General features: G+C 35.9%; 2 protein-coding genes across 11 annotated transcripts; both read left to right on the top strand.

Moving 5' to 3' along the window:
* Positions 1-557: 557 nt before the first annotated feature.
* LOC143900966 (uncharacterized) lies at positions 558-12,620 on the top strand. Of its 4 annotated transcripts, none has more exons than XM_077412795.1 (8): positions 558-1,002; positions 4,404-4,754; positions 5,673-5,821; positions 7,463-7,582; positions 7,876-8,173; positions 8,417-8,670; positions 10,898-11,029; positions 11,321-12,620. In XM_077412795.1, exons 3-8 carry the CDS (start codon positions 5,711-5,713, stop codon positions 11,417-11,419), a joined length of 1,014 nt encoding a protein of 337 aa, XP_077268921.1. In that variant the 5' UTR covers positions 558-1,002; positions 4,404-4,754; positions 5,673-5,710; the 3' UTR covers positions 11,420-12,620. The 4 variants fall into 4 exon arrangements, with proteins under 4 accessions (XP_077268921.1, XP_077268922.1, XP_077268920.1 ...); XM_077412794.1 differs by having other exon boundaries at positions 561-1,002; positions 4,404-4,812; positions 11,321-12,619; XM_077412796.1 differs by lacking the exon at positions 4,404-4,754.
* Positions 12,621-13,557: 937 nt separating this feature from the next.
* On the top strand, positions 13,558-21,744 carry LOC143900954 (uncharacterized). 7 transcript variants are annotated; one of them, XM_077412753.1, is made up of 5 exons: positions 18,617-18,869; positions 19,096-19,707; positions 20,531-20,842; positions 20,955-21,077; positions 21,453-21,744. In XM_077412753.1, exons 1-4 carry the CDS (start codon positions 18,843-18,845, stop codon positions 21,039-21,041), a joined length of 1,038 nt encoding a protein of 345 aa, XP_077268879.1. In that variant the 5' UTR covers positions 18,617-18,842; the 3' UTR covers positions 21,042-21,077; positions 21,453-21,744. The 7 variants fall into 7 exon arrangements, with proteins under 7 accessions (XP_077268881.1, XP_077268884.1, XP_077268882.1 ...); XM_077412754.1 differs by having other exon boundaries at positions 18,618-18,869; positions 21,550-21,744; XM_077412752.1 differs by having other exon boundaries at positions 18,618-18,869; positions 21,433-21,744.
* Positions 21,745-21,753: the final 9 nt, after the last annotated feature.

The following is a 21,753-nucleotide window of genomic DNA, read 5'->3' as shown; positions in this document are numbered from 1 at the left end:
GGAATGACGGATCTAAAAAATGAGGTGACACGTTTAATTGTTAAAAAAATTGCATAATGTATAAATATTGCGTAAACACGAGGATATAATCCTACTTATTATAATTTGCTCGTTATATCATCTTATTAGCACTTCGTAGAATAGAGTAATAACCACGCTCTTCAAAAGCATAACATTTTTACATAACACATTTCTACTTTCTTCTCTACATTTCACTCGAGAATGAGCGTCTACAAAATTCCCATAAAATACTTTCGTTTAGTAATTCCCGAGCGTAATATGCCTCGTCATATATGCCTTCCAAGAAACAAACATGCGCATATACGTCATCGTCAGAGATACGGACAAGATTGTCCTGTGGAAATTCCGGATAAAATGACCACTTCGCGCCGAGATCTACTTCCGCTTGATGAACCAATTGATCCAATCCTATCATCGCATCGGTCTACCAATGTGCGACAGGTCTGTCGTATACGCGCGCGCGTCACGCGACGCGGAAATCGCCTTCGCCGTAAATCTCCTCGCCCACCTTCGTCATCGTCGTTCGCGTCGTCGCCACGGTGACGCGTTCGTTTCATGCGGCCAATTTCCCCGTTGCAACTTTCTTCGCGAACGGCGAACGCGTGCGGCCGCTCCTCGCCTTCGTTCCGCCGGATAGTCGGCAGCCGCGTATCAAAGTTTCGATCGATCGGCCGCGTCGCGTCGCGAACAACCGGCCCTCGCGGCGTTTCGCGTTTCGGAAGTTTCTCTCCCACGACGACGCCCACTTCGCCCACCTTCGCATCGCGTTCGATGATCGAGAGGACGTGTTCGCGGCAAAGGTCGCGGTTACGTGTGTGATCGATCGCCCGGAGCCGATCGCAGGTGACACCATCGAGCGGTGCGCGTCACCGGTGAACCGTTGTTGCGACAGTTTCACGAGTGTATCTTGCGGTTTTGGGCTCGGCGGGGAATCGAAAATTGCTGCCTGCGAGAAGGAAGCGACTCTGTGGGCGTACGAAGGTAGATGGAATTGCGAGTCAGACGTAAAACGAAACGAATTAATAAACAATTATATTGAAAGGAAAGTAAACTGTGAAGTTAATTAAACGGTACAATATATACTCAGTAATAAATATGTATCTGAACGTTCTTATTTTGTAGCAGGCGTTGATGAAATCTGCATTAATGCCATCTTTGTGACGTTCACTTAAATTCAATTTCGCAAGGCTTGGCTTTATTTTATATATATTTCAATTTATTGCGGAATTATTTTCATCGGCTGATTGAATAAGCAAATGTAAATTTTTTTGTTTGATTTATAAGATGAGTGAAAATTAGAAATCTACACGGCCATTGATGGTGAGATAAATTACAGTTCGACGAGAAAAAGTCAAGTTTGGCGAATTTACCGTGAAATTTAGCCGCCTCTTATATACACGCATATTTACCGCATTAAATATTGTAAATTTAACGTTAATTAAGAAGAATCTTAACTAACGTGACAAGAGAGATGTCGCGAAAGTCAACGTGCGTTTGGACTCTCGTCTTTTCGTAACTCGTAATCGTAACTCCGAACAGCTATTCCTAGAATACAGCTTGAAATTTGTACTATGCACTCTTCTGCAATAAAATAAAACGCAGAAGACGATCGCAAAATGTTAAATACGTCAATAAATGTGCGTATGCACATGTAAACGGTTGCAACATATGTTAACACTGCTGCTGAAATATATGTACATTGTTGTTGAACGCGCGCGTTTACGTATGGCGTATAGTTACCTTTTTTTTCTCATTCGTATGCGACACCACTAGACCGTTCGATGCAATATTTAACATGTATCTAATACTATTACAATCGTATCTTGGATCTTACAGATCCGAGGATATATGTATTAATTACGCGTAGAAAAAAAAATTGCGCACACAAGGATACTGCTATTATCTCCTTTTACCTCTCGGCAATTGTCCTAGTTTGAACCTTTTTTTTTTGTAGAATTTTTTCTGCCGCGGTGAGTTCCGAGAGAACATCGAGAAATAAAATTTCAGAAAACGAGGGATCGGCAATCGTTACGTCCATCGATTGCGCTTCCGGAAAGGCGCCAATGTAAATAATTTCGATCCACTTTTTGGGGAATGAGTCGGACACGGTGGTTTTACGTAAGCCGGACTTTAATGTGGCCCCCGAGTGAGCGTGGGATTTTCTGCTCCTCTTTTTACTTTCCTCCCGCAGGAGGAGGATTATCGAAGTGCGTTACTCTCTCTTTCATTGGAAAGTCACTCGATGTTTCTTCGGTTGCGGTTGAGATGCCGTATACGTCTGGGCGCGTGTTCGCCGCGTGGCGCCACTTCACGAGTGCAGGCTGGACCAGTCTGACCACAGAATAGTCTTACTACTTAGACGCCGATAAAGCTCTGTAGCACATCACAAAATAATTGATTTCAATCGGATACTCTCGAACGCTCGATTATCCAAAAAATATTCTAGTTGAAGAGCGATTTAATATTTTTCTTTTAATCGCTACGGATTGTATCTGAGATATCCCCGTGTATTTATCGGATAAACAATTTTATTGCAATCATTGTTACTTAATTTGATATAAATTTTTAGTTACGATTCTTTATTTTAAAGCTATATTATTATTACGACATTCAACTGTGAGAAATTGCATTGTTAGTCCATGTTGCTAGTCCATTTTTGAAGATCTGATTTCATCATCATGCACAGAGCATACAAATGGCGATCTTAAATAACGACGAAAGGAATCCATTGAGCAATTGGCCTAAAACAATTAACGGTTATCGATGCAGAACCTGTGTGTGTAGAATAGTTTATAGCTGTTTTAACTCACGGCGTTATAAACGCAATCTCCATATATCTCCAAATTCTTCGTGATGCTTTTTTTAAACGAGTGTTCGGGCATAGAATTCCGATACCTTGGATTTTTCGTGTTACTCAATTGTTATATATAGAAAAATAACTTCATCCGCCAGTGATTAAAACCAAATATTATTTTATTGCTCGACTAACTGGGCACAATGTAAAAAGTATGCACTGCGTTTCGGCTCAAGGTTCGAGCCCTTCTCAAGTGCGGTCTAAAATTCAAACAACATTATACAATATATATATATATATGACATAGAAATAAAGTCAATCATTACATATCGCTCAGAAAATATCGCAAAGAAATTATATTTGATTGGCCTTCAATTAAGTTTAGAGTGTCGAAAACGATGTAACGGTTAAATATAATATAACTACGAGTTTTATTGTTTAATTTAAAAGTTCTTGCTCCTTCCAATTAAATGGCAACTGGCTTAGAGATTGTTATTGCGAATTATCTACGCAATATAAATGAATCTATATATCTTCTATCTATTTCTCTTTCGCGATTAAAAAGAGAAAATATCCGCAACGGACACGGGAGGCGTTCAGTGACTAATGTTCATCAATTATTACATGCCGCATTTTTCAAAGCGCGTTTAAAATCAAAACGCTAGCTTTTAGATTATGGTCAAGGCGAAAGGAGAGTTCATCTTGATTAACTCTTAGGAGCAAACCAGTGAGCACGATAATTACTAAAGAAATCTACAGCTTCGTATAACGATAATTAGCGATTGTAAAGATAGAAATAATTAATTTAATGTTAAACTAACAAAGTGAGGTGAGATTCCCTCAAGTAATTGTTCCAGTTTCCCAACTTTTGTTGGCAAATTATTAAACGTTATGACGTGATGCAAATATCGTAAGTAATGGCATCATCTCTTTTATTCGTAGTTTTATAGCACTTGACGTGCCAGACGTATTTTTGCAACATGCAAAATATAACGAAGATAAATGGTTCCAATTTGGAGAAACTATTCCTTACGTAAACTAAATTCTCCAATTTTGTGTGAGATAATTTCAAAATGGCTTGAGAAAGTTTGAACGTATAAATCATCAAACTTTAAAATCACGCAAAAATAATAACACTAATACGCATATTACATATGCAAGTTCTTTTGTATTCACACAACTGTATAGGAATTATAATATCAATGGTGATTTTAGTCGTTTTCTTTTTTTGTAGTTATTAATCTTAAAACCGTGTATTACTGAATTATGCATTCTATTGACTTACATAGCATGGTGCTAAACAATACTAAAAATTATGTAGTTTTCCCATATTTATTTAAAGTTCTTTTATCACTTTTTAAAGAAAGATGATAATCAGGGAAATCATGCAGTAATATGGTAATTTCTGATTTCTCAGACTTTATTGTTACTTACGCGCGAGGCGTGACGCTGGGATCGGTCACTAAATTATTGTTTACTTTTAACACAACAAAAGAAACACGTTCGAAAGTGAGGTACTTTCAAACTGGCACATCCTACAATTCTGTTTACATAATGATTATGTCAAAAAGTGATTTTTTTTTTCAAGACGAGAATTTTTCTTTCGTTAAATACTGGAGTATCGGTATCTTCCGAGCTTACGAGCTGCGTAATTCAGTATACTTCGCAAGCTGAAATATTAGCTAAGCGACCGCGACAGAAAAGTGGAAGGAGGGTGTCTCATTGGCGAGCGCTTTGGATGATGTCGGCTGCTGAGCGGGTTTCGCGAATGGAGTGAATTGGAGGGCGCCCCACCTGCGGGAGGCGAGGCTCGCCGGCGCGGTGCACGATTCTCGATTCTCGAAGGGGCACACATGCTCGCCTTCGTTTCCCCTTCGACTCCGTAAGACATCGGGACCTCCTTCACCGTGGTCCTCAAACGAGCCTCGCACTCCGCCAGGCACACAACTCACGCATTCGCTCGCTCGTACGCACTCGCTCGCCGCACCGGCACGCTCGTAAGTCCACCACGCAATCCCTTCACATACGTTTTGCTTTGACCGCCACGTGACTGACGTTCGCTAAGATCTCATTGATTTTCCTATTCTATCTAGAAATAGAATCGGTTTGATTTGAACAATTTGACATACAATCGAACACGTGTCAAGTGACAGTTCTTTTTCTTCTATGCTCTTTTTTCATTTATTTCCTCTCTTCTATTATGTACTTAAGCAATTGTTATACGAGCTAATCACTTATCCGTTCTTATAAATTACAGCGTATTAGTCAGCCAATCATTTTTTGCTTGTAATTTGACAGTTAAGTCGAAAGCTCTGCTTGTTACTAATCTAGTCATTTTGTTATTTAAAATTGCGGCATATTATTTGGCCAACTCTTTTACATCTATCATAGTGTATAAAAGTTAGAGCTAATTGACAGCTGCTTGTTATCAAACGCTTTTATAAATCTCGACTTTATTCCAATTTCTTAAAAATTGTTCTTTACCTCTTGTAATTTTTTGCTCTATTATTGCAAAAGATAAATCTTCTTTAACGTTGTTATACGCTTTGAATAAGCGTTTTAAAAAAATGTTTATCGAAAATAGAAAATTTTTTATTTGCATAATCACATTTACATAACACGATTTGCCCGTATTTAATTCTTTTTTATTTCACTGAATTTATTGCGTACGGAATTTTTATCACCATTAATTATAGATTGTTTACAAAGTTGGATCAGTTTGGCTAAAAATTAATTTTTAATTGCTCCCAAGTTCGTTCAGGCACCCTTTCACTTCGAACATTCAACATTTACTTTCGATTTTATTGCTACCGGGAATATCCTGCCGCCTCGTCAGACAGCTTTTTTATTCACGCAGACTGAATCGCAACAGACCAACCACGTGAAGAAGACACAATGCGAGTGTTATGTGCATTCTGCGGACTGTTTTTGGCCGTCGCCATTGTCAATTGCAGTCCTGTCGAGGATAAGAAGGAAGCGGAAGACGACCTTAGTCCGCTGAACGAAGTAAGTTCTTTAATTTATTTTTTCCTACGTTTATAAAGTGCCGAAGCGACAACATGTGTTACACATTTAGATATTAAATGTTTTCTGATTTCTAGTCGTGCAATGTATGTGTCAAGAAAGTTATCAGGAGGGACGAATTGTTTAGAAAGTATAAAGAGAATGAAATGGAAGGAGAGCTCTGCAAGCACGCACCTCGCTTTAATTAAGTGATTTGAATGCTGGAGTACTCTTGCGAAGAGCTATTGTCGATCTCTTATATCGAGAGTGGAGTTTTACAGTGCCATCGCGCGCGTCCTTATTATAGTTAAAGGTTCTTGAAAAGTTGAGACACGGAAAGCGTAAACGAATTTTTGATACGAGCGACTCCGAAAGAGTAAAGTAAGCAAGAATTTGACGATCTATCGCGAATTTGATGATCACGCGACGTTTGCATCCGTCCTTTTCCTCCTAAAGCACAACGCATCGATTAAATGTGCTTATACCTTCACTCGGCCTAATGAACATCTCGAGACACATTACCGGAGAAACAAAAAGACAAGTTTAACGCTTAGTAACGAAAGTGAAAGCAGCTGTCGCAAAAATTGTTCATTTGATAATTTTTCGTTAACCGATTAGGAAGTATGCAATCGAGAGGCATCTGGGTCAGCGCCAAATCTCGTATAGCTTATATAAATATCCATCTAGTAGATTAATTCAGGGGAAAGTATATACTCTTCATCTTATGTCGCAACTTTCTTTTTTTTTCTTCTTAGCAAGGGACTATCTTCAATTTTAGAAAATAAATTTATATTTATACAGCAATATTTAATCTGAACGGATTAAGTAACCAAGGTTATTATGAAAGAAGAAAATTTATTCGTCGTTGTAAGTCGAGAGGAAGACTAAAGGAAGATATTTCAAGATAAGAAGACTAACTAAAGAAAGATAACTGAACGTATTACGTTAGCTAAACTCCCGGTATACATTAAACGGTAAATGAGAGAAAAAGAGAGAGAAAAGGGAAACAGAGGACAAGGGATATACGAACGAGAGAGAAACATGATCTCGGAGAACGAGTCAAGAGTGAAAGTAGTCGGCGCTACCTGTACGAGTTCGAACACGGCTAGAAACGGATGCACGGATGTAACGAAATTCCTTCGAAACGTCGTTATACGCGCATCGGTCAAAAAGCAACATTATCATTGTTCACGATCACGCGTTAATGTAACCGCGGTGTAATTCCGCTCGAGCAATACCCATAACATAACACATATCGACCTCGTTCTTCCAACGAAAGCAGCATATTGCATAACAAGGTTGCATGCACGTACGAAATTATAGTTTTAGAAAACTACATAAATATCGCGCGAAGCAATTGTAATAATTTTCCATTTTCTGCCAGACATATTGTAGATATTCCGCGCAAACATTATAGTGCAGGTTGATAATGTTATAACAAAATAGATAATATTTGAATAACAAATAAAGACGTAATGCAATTTTCATAAAATCCACATGAAGAAAACTTCTTTCTGTAATAACGCATTTCTCATCATCGATCTCTTTTCTCTCTTAATTATGAATTTTAGCTTTAATTTGTTGCTTTATACTATCTCTTTTAATTGACAGTCTTAAAGAAGCTTAATTTTATGATTCACATAGGTTCTCGTAGTCGAAGCTGATGAGGCGGCAGCTGATGATGGTGAAAGAGGCGATAGAGACAAGAGAAAGATTGGCATCAAGCTTGGAGTATCGAACGGCATCATTAACTTTGTGTTTGACGTAAGAATAATTAGCTAATTTTTTTCGTGAAATCTCTGCTGTTCTTGTATACAGCAAGTTATAATATAATCTAAATTATAGTTGTAATATAAATTATAAAAAATATCTTGTGAAGGCTGTAACTAGTAATTGTACACACACATTTAATTGAGACCGTGCTCGAACTGTAACAAAATCTCTTCTAAATTCAATATACATTTGCTTTTACTGTTGCTACATTTCTACTTTAAAAATTTTTATACATAATATCATTACTGTTACTTCAGCGCTGTAACAAATGTATATCTTTGTAGAAAGTGGATTCCTTCATAGACTCGAAAACAAAAGCACTCTCAGTTCTCGATGAATCTAACAAAGCGAAAAACGCTGTTTTTGGAATCGACAACAAGCACTCGGCTACATCGGAGTTCCTCAGCAAATTAGTAAATCAGAAGATTCAGGCTGCGACGGGTAGCATTGGGCCCATTATAAACAGTGCGACGACATTCTTCTCGGGTGCCTCCGCTGGCATCTCGAAAGCTCTAGCTGGGAAAATCGCGCCATTAAGCGCGCTCTCCGGCGGTCTTTCCGGCGGTGCGGGCGGCGGTGCAGGTACGTGGATTGCGAGGAATTTTCCAATTTGTTTCTTCAATCAGTTTTTAAGCAGAAATCACTCATGGATAAGAGAAAAATTCCAAATCCAATAAGAATATTCGGAGATCAGATTTCTGGCGAAAAAAAATTATTTGTAAAATTTAAAACAATTATTGATATATATGTAAATACGGTTTTTTGAAACAGCATTTATTTTTCTCGTCACCGTTTTACGTCACTTTTGACTGTTTCGCCTGGTAGGACATGGAGACGCTAGTGGAGGATCCTCCGGAACGGCCTTTATCGGCAATCTCCTGACTCAGAAAATCGGCTCTTTATCGAGCCTGAGCCAAAATAGCGGCGGTTTAGGCAGTTTAAGCGGCGGCTTAGGCGGTTTAAGCGGCGGTAGCAGTGGTAGCCCTGGAAGCGATTCTCATAGCGGAACTAATGGCGGCGCGGGCGGTGTGAGCGCCGGCGCTGGGATCAATCTCGGAGCTTTCGGCAATCTAGCAGGGGTAGGATCACAATAAGTTAATTTTACCTTTATCTCTGTTAAACTTTGAATTCTATTTTTAAAATACTTCTTCAATACTCTTGTTTAAATACTTTTAAATACTTTTTATACTTTTCTATACTCCCACATATATATGTCGCCTGTTGTCTGTCAGTCTGTCTGATACGTAATGCAAGCTGTCTCTGCTGGAATATGCGTCTTCGTAAGAAAGCGGTGTACTACCTCGAAATATACGGATAACACGACGGATAATACGGTTTTCCTAGAAATTGTTCGGTGAACAGTATTTACTTAACAAACTCGGACGAGGGTGACTGTTACGCGACGTTGGTTGTAAGGCTATCGCTATTTGCAATGATAAACAGTTAATTGCAGCGCTGCGCGATAAGGAGAGAAATTCCTGGTAACCGCATGTTTCTAAGTATTTTCTTTACATTTCAATTAGAATTTATTATCGTGTCATAAATGCATTTCTTTACTTCTTTATAAGCTTTTTCATTAAGACTTTTGCACATTTATCTGTTCATTTCATAATTATGGCCATTAATTGTTTCCCAATACACATTACTTACTAATTTTTCATTTCGTTAGAAAAATGTGATATATTTAAAAAAGTTACTAATCCTGGTGGAGCTTCAATTTTTTTTATAACAATCAACACTGTAACACTGAATGCTGTTTCTATAATCTGCCATTGTACTTGCTTTGACATCTTTCTCCGTGCCTTGAAATTATAGAGTTATAAGTAACCTAATTGAATACAATAAAAAGAACCTGCTTCACGCTAGTCCCGTTGACACGCTTCATTGAATCTCCGGCTAATCGATATGCTGCCGAGATAACTCCCTTTTAACCTCGGAAAACGCCTTCACGAGAACAAGGCTTTCCACAATCTTATATGTATATACCATTAACACAAGTATTGTACACAAACAGTACGATTATACGCCACCACAAGCGGCTTATTAAAGCGGCTTAAAGGCGGGCGGGATAAAACGGGATGCCGATGGGATGCGGAAAGGGAACGTTTGACTGCGGACTTTAGTGGCCCTGGACCAGCGACCGGCGACGTTTGCGAGAAGAAACCTTCTTTGGAAAAAAAAGCGACAGACAACAAACGAACGTTTAAACACACCACGAGAAAATGGGACGGACGTCTAGCGGATTTCACTCTCAATGGAAGAGAGAATATGTGGGCGTTCCATGTAACACGTACGGAATGTGAATTTCTGTTTTTAGCTGGGCTGAAAATCGGCAGAACCTCCTTTCTCACTCTAGAAGCCCTTCTCTCTCACAAAAAAAACCCCATTTAAAGAATTCGAAAAATGGAAGGAAAGAGGAAAAAACGAAATTCTCCAGGAAACGCTCTCCTGACAAATCAACCCTTCCGGCCGAATCGTGTGGACTACGCTATGTTTAATATAAATTGTAGAAGAACTAGCGGCGTCAATCAATTCGCCGCTGTGAAAGCTGTAAATAATTTAAGAGCGAGAGGAACGAGAACAAACTCGTGGACTATTTGATATGTGTAAAACGATGTAAATAATGCATTCAGATACTCCATGACACGTAAAAAGAAATTAATATAGGACGGTGATGATGGTGTGATATAATGTTGATGTCAAATAAACTTACAATTATATTTTTGTCTACCATATATATACGGCGAGTTACAGATCATCATGCAGTCTCTCTAATGTATCCTTTCCCACATATTCCTTATTATCCTACCTGTAGAATTTATCTTTACGTACATTTATTCTGATATCTCTTAATCTATTTTTTTTATGATTGGAGATTAATGATTAACGATTTCTCGTAATTGAGGTTGAGAATACTTTTCATTGCCATCTCTTTGAAGTATCGCTCACATAATTATCTTTCTACAATATAAAAAACAAAGTTTTTTTATGTAAATATGTAATTGCTATCTAATTATAAAGAATTTTATTTCACGTATATCTGAATAAATATGGAATAAAATTGTAAATACAATAAATATATGTACATAATTATAGTACTAGTGATTCACGTTTAAGAGTAGTTTTTTATTTTTATTAAAACTACAAATAAAAATATTATTAAAAAATATAATTATACAAACGGAATTCATATATATACTTTCACTCCTACATTTTCCCACGTGATGCTCCATTATCGCTATTCTAATAAGTAAAGACATATGCCAATGAAGCAACAGCAAAGTATCTGATTGTATGTATTTGCAGAGAAGCATTACTACGGAGGATACCCCCGTGTTCGACAGGAATAGGGTGGCCTTGGATATACCGTCAAGCGCATTCGGCACTGGCTTCACCCTAATAACAAACGTTAGCAAAGTGCTAAACAGCGTAATCCTAGTAAGTACAATGCACATACATTAAATGCAACGCATACTAATAGGGGATATAGTGATTAGTTAATGATTGCTTTCCGCTAACGCGCGAGTCTAATTATAGACTTTTTTTCTGTCATTATGATGAAATATTTTTCTGGTACAGCCTAATCGATTAGCATGTTCGAATCGCCCTTCACTCACCTCGCTAGATTTACATCAATTAAGAAAAAAAAATAAAAAGTAATTTATGTATTTCGACAGAGGCGAAACTACTAATCTCCGTTATTTTTAACGAATGCTTACATTTTTTCAGAACTCAGCCCGTCGAACGGAGACGTTGTTAGAAATCTTCAAGCCGTTCTTCCGCGGTACATTCGCCATAAAGGGTCTACCATCGGATAAACCCAAATAAAGAGTTCCATTTTTATTCTTATACTACGAATGAATATTGCTCAACGATCGCCGTTCCTCGTTAGGAAACGTTCCACAAATTCGGACCATGTTTTCTGGATAGATAACGTTGGTCAGAAGTTGTGAAAGCTATTCCAAAGCTCTGTTGATCGTAGGCTATCTTAGATCCGAGATTTAGATATAAGATAGAATTGCGCTACTGTTCGTGGAGATTTCTTCGCTGCCGTTTTGATAATTGTTACTTATGACGCCATATTTTTGCCTCATATTTCATTTTTTATTTTTGCATATACTTGTTATTTGCTTAATTATTTTTTTAAATGACTCGAAAATTGGCGTTGTAAGTCGAAGATACGCTTTTAATTACTAAAAACGTAGAGATATATATTAAAATACATAGAGGAAATATAGATATTTATATAAATAATAAATATGTACGTATACGAATTAAATGTATAGATAAACATATTTTAGAAACAATTTAGTCAGATTTTAATAAATTAGCGTGTTACAAAGCACGATAAAATAAGAAACATGAAAAGAGCGACAATCAAACTGATATTTACATGTCATAAAACAAGTTCTATTCTGCAATTACCTTACAATTATTCTTAAACAAATATAAAAAATTTTTAGAGTATTTCTTATTTATTAGTTTGTCATGCACTTAATATATTGCCATAATAATTTACATAATAAGAAAATATTGTTACGTTAGACTTTTTATTTTATGATGATATATTACTTGGGTGTGAATGTGCGACGAGATGGCAACTTCTTATTTATTAATATTTTATACTACTATTTATAATGCTAATAGTTTATTACGCAACAAGCAGATCGCATAAAAATTTCGCATTAATAACGTGTATTTCATAATACTTAATGATTTGCCTAGACCACCGCGCGTATCATACAAGATCAAGTGGTCAGAGAGTCGCATCTAGTGACAACGACAACGCGACCATGTAACATTTTGCCATTCACATAACGAGGACACTTGAAGTAGATGTAACGCTTTGCAAAACAAAGTCCTCGTGTATGTTAAGCAATAATGATACTATTATCGACAAAATCAAACATTTATTTCTTTAAATTAAATTACCGAAACATGTGTTAATTGAAACATTATTTGTACTTTGTTGTTGTGATGTACTAAAAGATTAATTACTAGATATATACGCATCAATAAAATTAAATAATTAAATTAGAAAAAGCCTGCGTTTGATGAATATTCCTTTAAACTTTCATATAGTTATATTATTTAATATTTATTTAATAAGAGAGAAAACAAGACTATGCCGCTATGATACACAATCAAATTTTAATATTGAGCTGCCTAAGATCTAAGCTTAAACCGAAAACGGCTTGTATCTTATTCGATTGTATATTATTTATTATTTACATGCAATCTATGTAGCGACATCAGACTAAAGGCAAAAGCATTTTGCGTAATTCTTAGATCGGCGACCTGTTGCAGGATTATATATCCTTTTGACGAGGAAATTAATGAGGACGTATAGCATAGTGCAAAAATAAACCGTGGCGTGCAAAGTTCGAAAAAAAATTGCGACATATGCCACGATGAAGAAGGAACGTAGGTAAAAAGATTCAAGGATTTTATAACAAACAAGCGACGATAGCGCGACGCATTTAAATAATCCATGCAATTTAAATAAATAATCAACGCAACGCATACGTAATTTACGTAACACGTGCCGCACGAAAATGGTATATGTCATATATTTCACATTTAATACCTTTTAATTCTCATAAATTTTATTTATACAACTATTATACAAATATTTATATTCTGAATAATCGTGACAAACAAAACATAAAATAAACAAGAATTAGGGGAACTTATATTTAGAAAATTTGTTAATTGAATATTCACAGAAGTTATTTACTTGTAATTATTTAATTACGATAATTTTCTAATTATCAAAACGACAACGCTGAAAGTTCAACGTCGCTCCTTCTACCGAACGTTCTCTGCGACATTTTGTTTGTGCAATAGCGGAACCGCTGAAGAATTTCGTTAATTTGTTCCGTTTACACGGAGAACACGTAAGACATATGGGGAAAAATGTTGACGACCTTCGAGACCGATTTGAGGTATCGAGAGACGGAGAGAAATCATCTCAGTAGTGTTGGCTCCGTCGTCCGGCAAGATGCACTTTTCACTTCATCTACTGCGCTTAGCGTAGATGACACGAGAAAAAACGTGTGACATAAACATATACATCGGTGTGATATAATAATAGCACGAAAGCACTAACAACCTCCTCTAACAAAGATAATATCTGCTCAACAAAAAGGTAAGATAGGTTTAATTATATATTCATAAATATATTATAACTTCTTTTTGCACAGAATATCGAATTGTAAATTGCATAATTGCATTTAAATTATAATTCAAGATACAATTTTTATTCAGCTCGAATTACGCTTTTCTATTATAAAATTTTCCGAGCTGCAAAGTGACTGTTTCTGTAACAAAAATTGTGAAACCGGAATTAGCCACACCGGCTTATGATTTATTAACGTCGACAAATGTTTTTCCTTTTTTTCCCCTTTTCATGCCTGTTTCCAAACAGAAATATTGCTTCATATTCGTCAAATAAGATACATAAAGCCGATAAAACAAATTGTTTAATATATATACTTATCACGCAATATATAAGTGCCGCGCTTGCGTGTGAACAAATTGCACGTTATGCTTTTTTTATATTTTACATTTTTGTACGACATGGGTACGGGTAAGAAACATGAGCAATCAGTTAACGATTGATGTAGTGATTGTCGTGAAGTTCGCATCTCTGAGATTTGCTCTTTACAAACAAAAATGTAAGTTTACTTGGAAATATACTAGAATCTAATCATTTTTTAACGAAGCTTTTATAAGTGAGAACAAGTGAGTTTGATCAAAATCGAAATAATTTGCTCAAATAACCAGCATTACACTGCAATCATTGTGCCGACATATGTAGAAGAGAATAATTATTGTAATAATACAACGTAACATAATAATAGTTTTGCAGACTGTCTTATATAAGTTTTTATAAGCATCAAAAACAGATTTTTTCAAGATAAACATGAAGTAAAAACTGATAGTTAAAGAGTCTACAGGTAAAAAATCTCAAACGAGTCTTCTTCGAATTCAAAATACTTATCAAAGTCAATTTTAAAATTAATAAAATGTTTTGTAATTATTCTAGAAAAATAGTATTTTTATACGACAGTGTTGCTAAATTTTAATTTTAAATTGCATATCAAAATTCTTTTCCTCCTGCGTTTTAAATGTGAAATCTCGAATCTTCCCAGATAGAACAATAGTCACAATAAGCAAGTCACAATAAAGTCAAAATAATGTCAAAATGACATTTATTTCTGATTATTTTACCTTTCTGATTATTTTACCATTATCTTGACGTCATTTTGACTTTATTGTAATTTTCTGTTCTACCTGGATTGCATTATGTGAAATAATTCAAAATTCTATTGTCTACTAATTACAATCTTCAATAAAATACAATTGGATGCAGTTCTGTTAATAAGGAATCAAACGCCATTTCCAATGTTTAATTCTGTATTGCAAAATGAGCGTGAAGGCCTGTTGTACATTATCCAAAAATAATTAATCCAACTCTTATCTGTAACGTGCTGTCCCCTGGAGACACAAGAACCAACCTGCCAATTGCATAAAACACATTTTAAAAAACACATATGACACGTGGAAAGAAAACGTACATTAAAGAACACATGTGTAACAAATGGAATTGTATTCGAGAAGGACTATAGTTCGATTATTATATTTGAGATATTGTTGGCGCAGAATTTTATTTCCAATGTTTCGCGAAATTTGCACTAGCGAAAAAGTACGGTTTTGGACTTGGTTCCGCATTGCAGAACTACGTCCAATTATAAGCTAATGACCGTCCGGTCAAGGCCAAGTTTTTATAGAGAGGTTTTTAACACGTAGGCGCAGCTTACACGCGCGACTGTAACTTACAATGTAGCCATTTATCAAGACGGTAGGTACGTATCTTCACATCTCGTCTGTACATTGTCATTAATTTTAATTAGCTGTAATAATTTATTTTATAAGGTTATTTTTTTTTCACCGCGATCAGTAACTTGCCATTTTATTTGCCTAATTTTAAATTCGTTATTTTAAGTTGTAACTTTAAGGAGCACTCGATATACGGTATAATACGGACGACTCTCAAGGAAATCTTTTTATATTGCAAAATAATTATTTAATTGTTAAACATGTAACAAGGAAATAGAAATTATTTCACAGCAAACAATTACCAAGTCTTCGTCTTGTCTTGTTCCGCATTAGATCACGATTGCGCCACAAATACAGACGGTATAAATAAGTAGAGGCATGCACAGACACGCAAAGCGATAGATAAGTATTGACATAGACACATACCAGGGAAGTACTGACATTTTCTTACATAAGCCAAACGTACGAAAAGAGATGTATGTACAGTTACGTACGTAACCACGTGAAATTCCATCTATACGTTTTCAAATTGAATTTTGTGTCAAACCGAACAAATTTATAGTGAAAAGATCTGACGCTCGAGTACAATTATTTTCTTACTGCATTGCACAGTATATTTTGTCAATTGCTAAATATAAATAACATATTTAACATTTTTCGCGATTTTTTTACAACATTTTTCCTCTATGTTATGCAAAAGAAAATTTCGCAAAAGTTTATTATCATTATTTTATGTAATTTGGATTTATTATTTGGATAACGAAGGAACGTTTCAGTGCAAACAAACTTGTGTCATTTATACGCACGCCATTCGCATCAGCGAGTTAATTAACGATAAGTAAACCTAGTAATCAGAGCGTGTCACGAAAATTTAATGACATATCAACGAAACCGGCCTAAATGTAAAAAAAAAATTACTGTATATAAGAATGCAATCACGTGGCATACGCAATTTTTATCGACACATTTTACTAAAAGATATTAATTTTTGTTTGAATTTTAACTTATTTGAATATATCTCTTTATTTCTCAATTGTTAAGATATGTAATGTTACATGTTAAAGTATAAAGAGTTAATTTATTCAATATTTTTTGACAATTATATATATATATATATATAATGCTTGTAAAAGAAACGATAAAGGAAGAGATTGTACATCATGACAATGATGCATTGCTTTTTCTAATCTTTCCTTAAACTCATACCATTACCATAAAAAATACATACTAGCACGTATATAACGGAATAACCGATCTCGATTACGTGTGTGATTACGAAGAGTGAAAGTGAAAGATGGAAGTCGTTTCGCACTGTAGTCCACGTGGACCTGAACCTCAGGCAAGTTTTCGAAGGCAAGGACGGTTAAGTATCGCGGTTACTGATCTCCGGACAGGATGGCGTGTAAACATTTATCGTGACAGATTTTAGTGTCCTAATATCGTGCTACTGTGATAAAAAAGAAATATATCTACCGATTTGTCAATTTTTAAGTGCCAGACAAAAAATTGAATCAGTGTCAAAGTGCAACGAGTTCCGCAGCTCGCGATTTTAATTTTAATTACAGATTTTGTAAGTTTGCAACGGTTTTTCTTTGGTAAAAGTGTCAATGCGTACTTTTGAGCTGTAGGACTTTTTGCAAGCGAAACTTCACGAAGATAATAACAATCATCTTCCTTTGTTAATCTTCGGTAAAATTTTAATACAAATTTTTGTTTGATAAAGTTTGGTGTTACAATTTATGGTGTTACAATTATATATTGGGAATGTCAAAGTTAAGACTGCAAATTCTAGAACACCACGTATTTCTAATCAATTTTAAAATCTTGGTTTTCTTAGATAATAAAATTCACGTTCCCCCCTTAGTTTCTCTACGCCGTTCCTTCATACAAAGAAAATCGTGGAATGCGGAGAAGGTGAAATTTGTCGCATCTAAAAATAGTACACGTGGTTCGTTAAAACCCGATTGTGCCCAATAAGGCGGCTGGCCGAGCACGATATAAGTGATCCACTTAAATCATTTCACGTACGCTTGCATTTTCGCAATCGATAGAAATCTTTGTGCGATATATATTATACTTCATGGAAGTAGAAAGTCTTACAAAGTTTAAGTACTTGGGTCTGTGGGTATATGGCATGTGCAGTGTTCAAGATACTGCAGCACCAGAATCGCTTCAAAAATTACCGCGACGTAATCAGTCACCGTGGACGCTCGATTAATATTATTCAATAACCGTGTCGTCGCTAATGAATATTAAACATTATATAACTATACAAGATTCGCACAAGTAAATTTCTTATGAGTGGCTCGCGATACCTGAAACCTAAAATAATTAATTAATCATTTTTCGCGAATATTTCATATATGCGTTTAGCAATTTCCTGCTGTCAAAGCATTGATCATCTATAAAGTGAAACGCTAGAAGTCCCAAATTTTCGACAGCGTTAAAACATCGGATATTCATCGGGCTTCATTGTTTCACCACAGGCACGTTAAGGCCCACCATTAATTCGGTTCACGCGTTACGCGTTCGTGTCACGTACTACGAAGAGGTTCGAAATGGATCGTCGAAATCTTCGAACGATCCTCGCGGAAGCGAATCGCCGGTATTGTCCGGTAGTCAGGTTCGATCAACGCCGAGGGCCATCAACCAGCTAACAGCTATACATCGCGATCGCCGTGTTAGGTCGAAGGGAAGCAATTTTTCGAACGATCGTGCGTGAAGGAACGATAGAAACTGCCGTTTTGTTGCCGCAAACCATGAGTGACGCATAGATTATCCAGCGGAAAAGGTTTCGGAATCGAGACTCTCTTGCGTAAAGATTTGAAATTAATATCGTTTCGAGAGGCACTTTAAAGCAGTCAGCTTATGAGTGTCGAAGAAGGTAGAATGCTGAGTGATTGAATAGTTATTGAAGAGATGTACGTGCGCTCGAAGAGAAGAAACATTTTAGAACGTGTGTCTGGATTTAGACGTCATTGCTGTCAATGTAAGTCAACAAGTATGAATTCATTGCTTGAAGACAGATTATTTTAATAAATTATTGAATAAATTACGGACAGCCACAGAAAAAATCCTTATTTACAAATTAAAAATTAAACGTTTTTTTTAAACCAAATTGTAAGTATTGATCGAGGTACGTTTTTTTTTCCAAAAAATATGACAAGTTACATAATTAATTTAGTGAGTAATGGATCGTAGCAGTTGCAAGCGTTTCGTTCCTCAAATTATAATTTACAATTTTCCTGTTGTGGTTTTCCTTCGGCGAACCTTTCCTTTCCTTATTTCTCTAAATGATGACAGTCAATTTACGTAATAACTGCAGGTTCTTTTTCGTGCATCACAGTCATCGTTCAACTCTCACTGCGTGATGTTTCTTCGGTCCCGTGAAATGCAGTTTTAGAACTTCATGTCTGTTATGACATATTCTTTATACGTAATATTTAATATACGTAATAACTTATTTTTATTACATTATATTAACGTTCGACAAATGTGTAATTAAACAACTATCCTTTATTTTTGCAAATATTTCTATAATTTACACAGTTTTCTGAAGATTTCCTTTTACAAATTCTTGATTTCTTCGTCAATAATTTGTTTTCCCTGTTAGTTTCCTCTAATATGTATTCTTAATCTCACGAATATTTTCTTTCTTGCAGATGTCCATATCATCGATCAATTCCTTTGCAGCCAGATGGCTGCTCCTCTGCCTGATCATCCCATTTTATAGCGGAGCTGAAAGGTCAGATTGGGTTCCTTACGAAATCGACCCCGTGTATTACCGATTTCGACCAACACAACCAGAACCAGTTTCTTTGGAAGAACAGTTTCATCCTAATATCCCAAAACCTCCACAGTACAACGTTTATCATCCTAAGTATAATTCAGTGCAGTCTCGAACACCTTTGAAGGAGCGTCATTCGGAAGGCAATGTGAAACTAAATGCGGCAAGATCCATGCCGGAAAACCAGCTAGGAGAAGTATACAGATCGTATTATTATTCTCAGTCTGATGAAAATCGAAAGACTCCTAAAGAAGAAAGCGCTGCACGATTGGAGCGCGAAAAGACTCGAGAAATAGACGAAGAAATTATGAAGAAAATGAACATGTTAGGCAAAATATTGTCCGAGGAGAATGACATCGAAAAGAACACAGTTGAAGATGGAATCATCGCGGAAATGAACATCTCTGAAGAGACGAAAAGGGTTGTCAGGCAAGTTCGCAGGCGTCGGCCGGGATTCTTCTGGACCCTGGCAAGACTTACTTTTGAGGTAAAAAAATATATTTACGTATATATATAATACATTATATATATATATATATATATATATATGAAATATATCTATATATATATCGCACTTTTAGAAGCGTACTGTAACAACTAAAACATTTCGATTTTGAGTTAAGCTTATATATAAAAAGTTAAGTCTAAAATGTCTAAAAAACTATATACGTGCTATAATGAGTGCTTTCCAGTTAACGATACAAGTCGACACAAGTCGTCACTCTATCTTTGTTGTTCACTAGATGTTGAAATAAGACAGAATAACCCTTGCGTCGACTTGTGTCGCTAAATGAAAAGCACCCAATAGTGCATGTCACAAGTCACATGCGAAGATAGAAGTGTCGTTATTCTTTTAAACCGGTTATGTTGCGGTCGCTGGTTTAATAGTGTCATAAATAAATTGACAAATCACACCAGACCTTTTCAAGAAAGAGTATGAGTTTTATTATAGCAAAATATCGTAATTGCAATAGCGTTAGTTATCTCACAATTCAAAAAATTGAATTAAATTTGTTTTTTCTCTCTCCTGAAAATGGTGACAGTGTTTTTCTAAAGATGCGATATATATTCTGTGACATATATTAATTGCGAAACTTAATTGTAGGCGTTGTTAAATTACCTGTCAGAATCGTAACAATATCTACAGAATATCTGCGATATAGCGAGCGATTTTTTTTAGCAGACAACTAATTTTATTTTTTCTTATTGATTAACAAAATATTGAAAACAGATATTCTTATCTCGAGTTTTAAGCCGTAAGAGAAAGCGAAAGTTTCTCTGCGGTCGACTGATGTTCCGTTTCATTTCAGACGTACAACGATACGCGATCGGCGATCCAACAAATTAGTAATCTCATTAATCAAAGCATCGAACCGGATCCGACTACACTACGGTCAGTCAGTAGTCATCCGTTGATAGCTGCCGATGCGACAACAACAATCGCACCGTCGATTGATCAAGATAACACGTCCAGCGACGTTGCAGGTGTTAACGCAACGACGACAACTTCGACCACGCAGGCACCTTTCAGACTCACGCCAACCAACTTGCAAAATTTGATTAGAAGAAATTTGCGTGGTTTAGTAAGGCTCTTCAATATCGAATGGCAGGATGCTCTGAACGTGAGTCTTCATTATATTCGTTTCTTTCGTTATTTTCCTTTGAACATATCTTATCGAACTATTAATTGTGTTTAGTCATCTTTATTATAGTCTCAATAAATTAATCTTTCAGCAATCAGACGTAAATGTAAGGGAATTTCAAAAGAATCTCGGGAATCAAGTAGGCAGTTTTCTGCAGGATAACCCAAACGCTTTTTAAACGTAACGAAGACAGCGAATAAGAATTAAATAGATGGTGAAGTAAACGTTAAGGCCAAAAAGTTCCAAACTGTATATAATATAGTGATCTATTTATATAATAAGGCTAAATTTTTTAATTTAGCTAAAGAATTTTATCAGCCTCTGAAAATAGTATTTTAATTTTTAATAATATCTGCACTGCATTTAATATTTATACAATAGCTTAGTTTTCAAGTAGAAGAAATAGATTTATGCAAAGATATTTATGTTTCTCTTCATTAAAATTCATTGCACATTTCATTCTAAATGCATTTATTAGATATAATAAGTAGATAAGATGCACACACAATATTTCATCTTCATTTCTACATTGTCGTTTAAATTAAATTATTAAATGATTCTTCCACAAGTTGATGTTGAATGTGTCAAGGTAACAATAATGACAAAGCAATTTCTGCTACTTTCGGCTCGGCTGTTTTCAAGTCTTTTCAAAGTGACTCCATTCACCAAATTACAATGTCGAATAGAACTGCCGAAATTAGGACTGAAAGGCCCGAGCGCTCTGAGAGCGATTACATCATGGGTGAATGTTAATCGTTTCATATCTCCGACATTATCGACTTACACAACCGTTTACGACTCTTAACCCACGCCGAAAAATTTCGTGAGTGTGAGATAAAGAAAAAAGAGCGGATAATTTATTCGAATAATCGGTCGGTGTGTGAAAGAAG

Source organism: Temnothorax americanus, unplaced genomic scaffold (assembly GCF_048541705.1).
Source record: "Temnothorax americanus isolate GAGA-0224 unplaced genomic scaffold, ASM4854170v1 Scaffold31, whole genome shotgun sequence".
Classification (NCBI taxonomy): Eukaryota; Metazoa; Arthropoda; class Insecta; order Hymenoptera; family Formicidae; genus Temnothorax; species Temnothorax americanus.
This window is presented reverse-complemented; position numbering and strand designations above follow the sequence as displayed.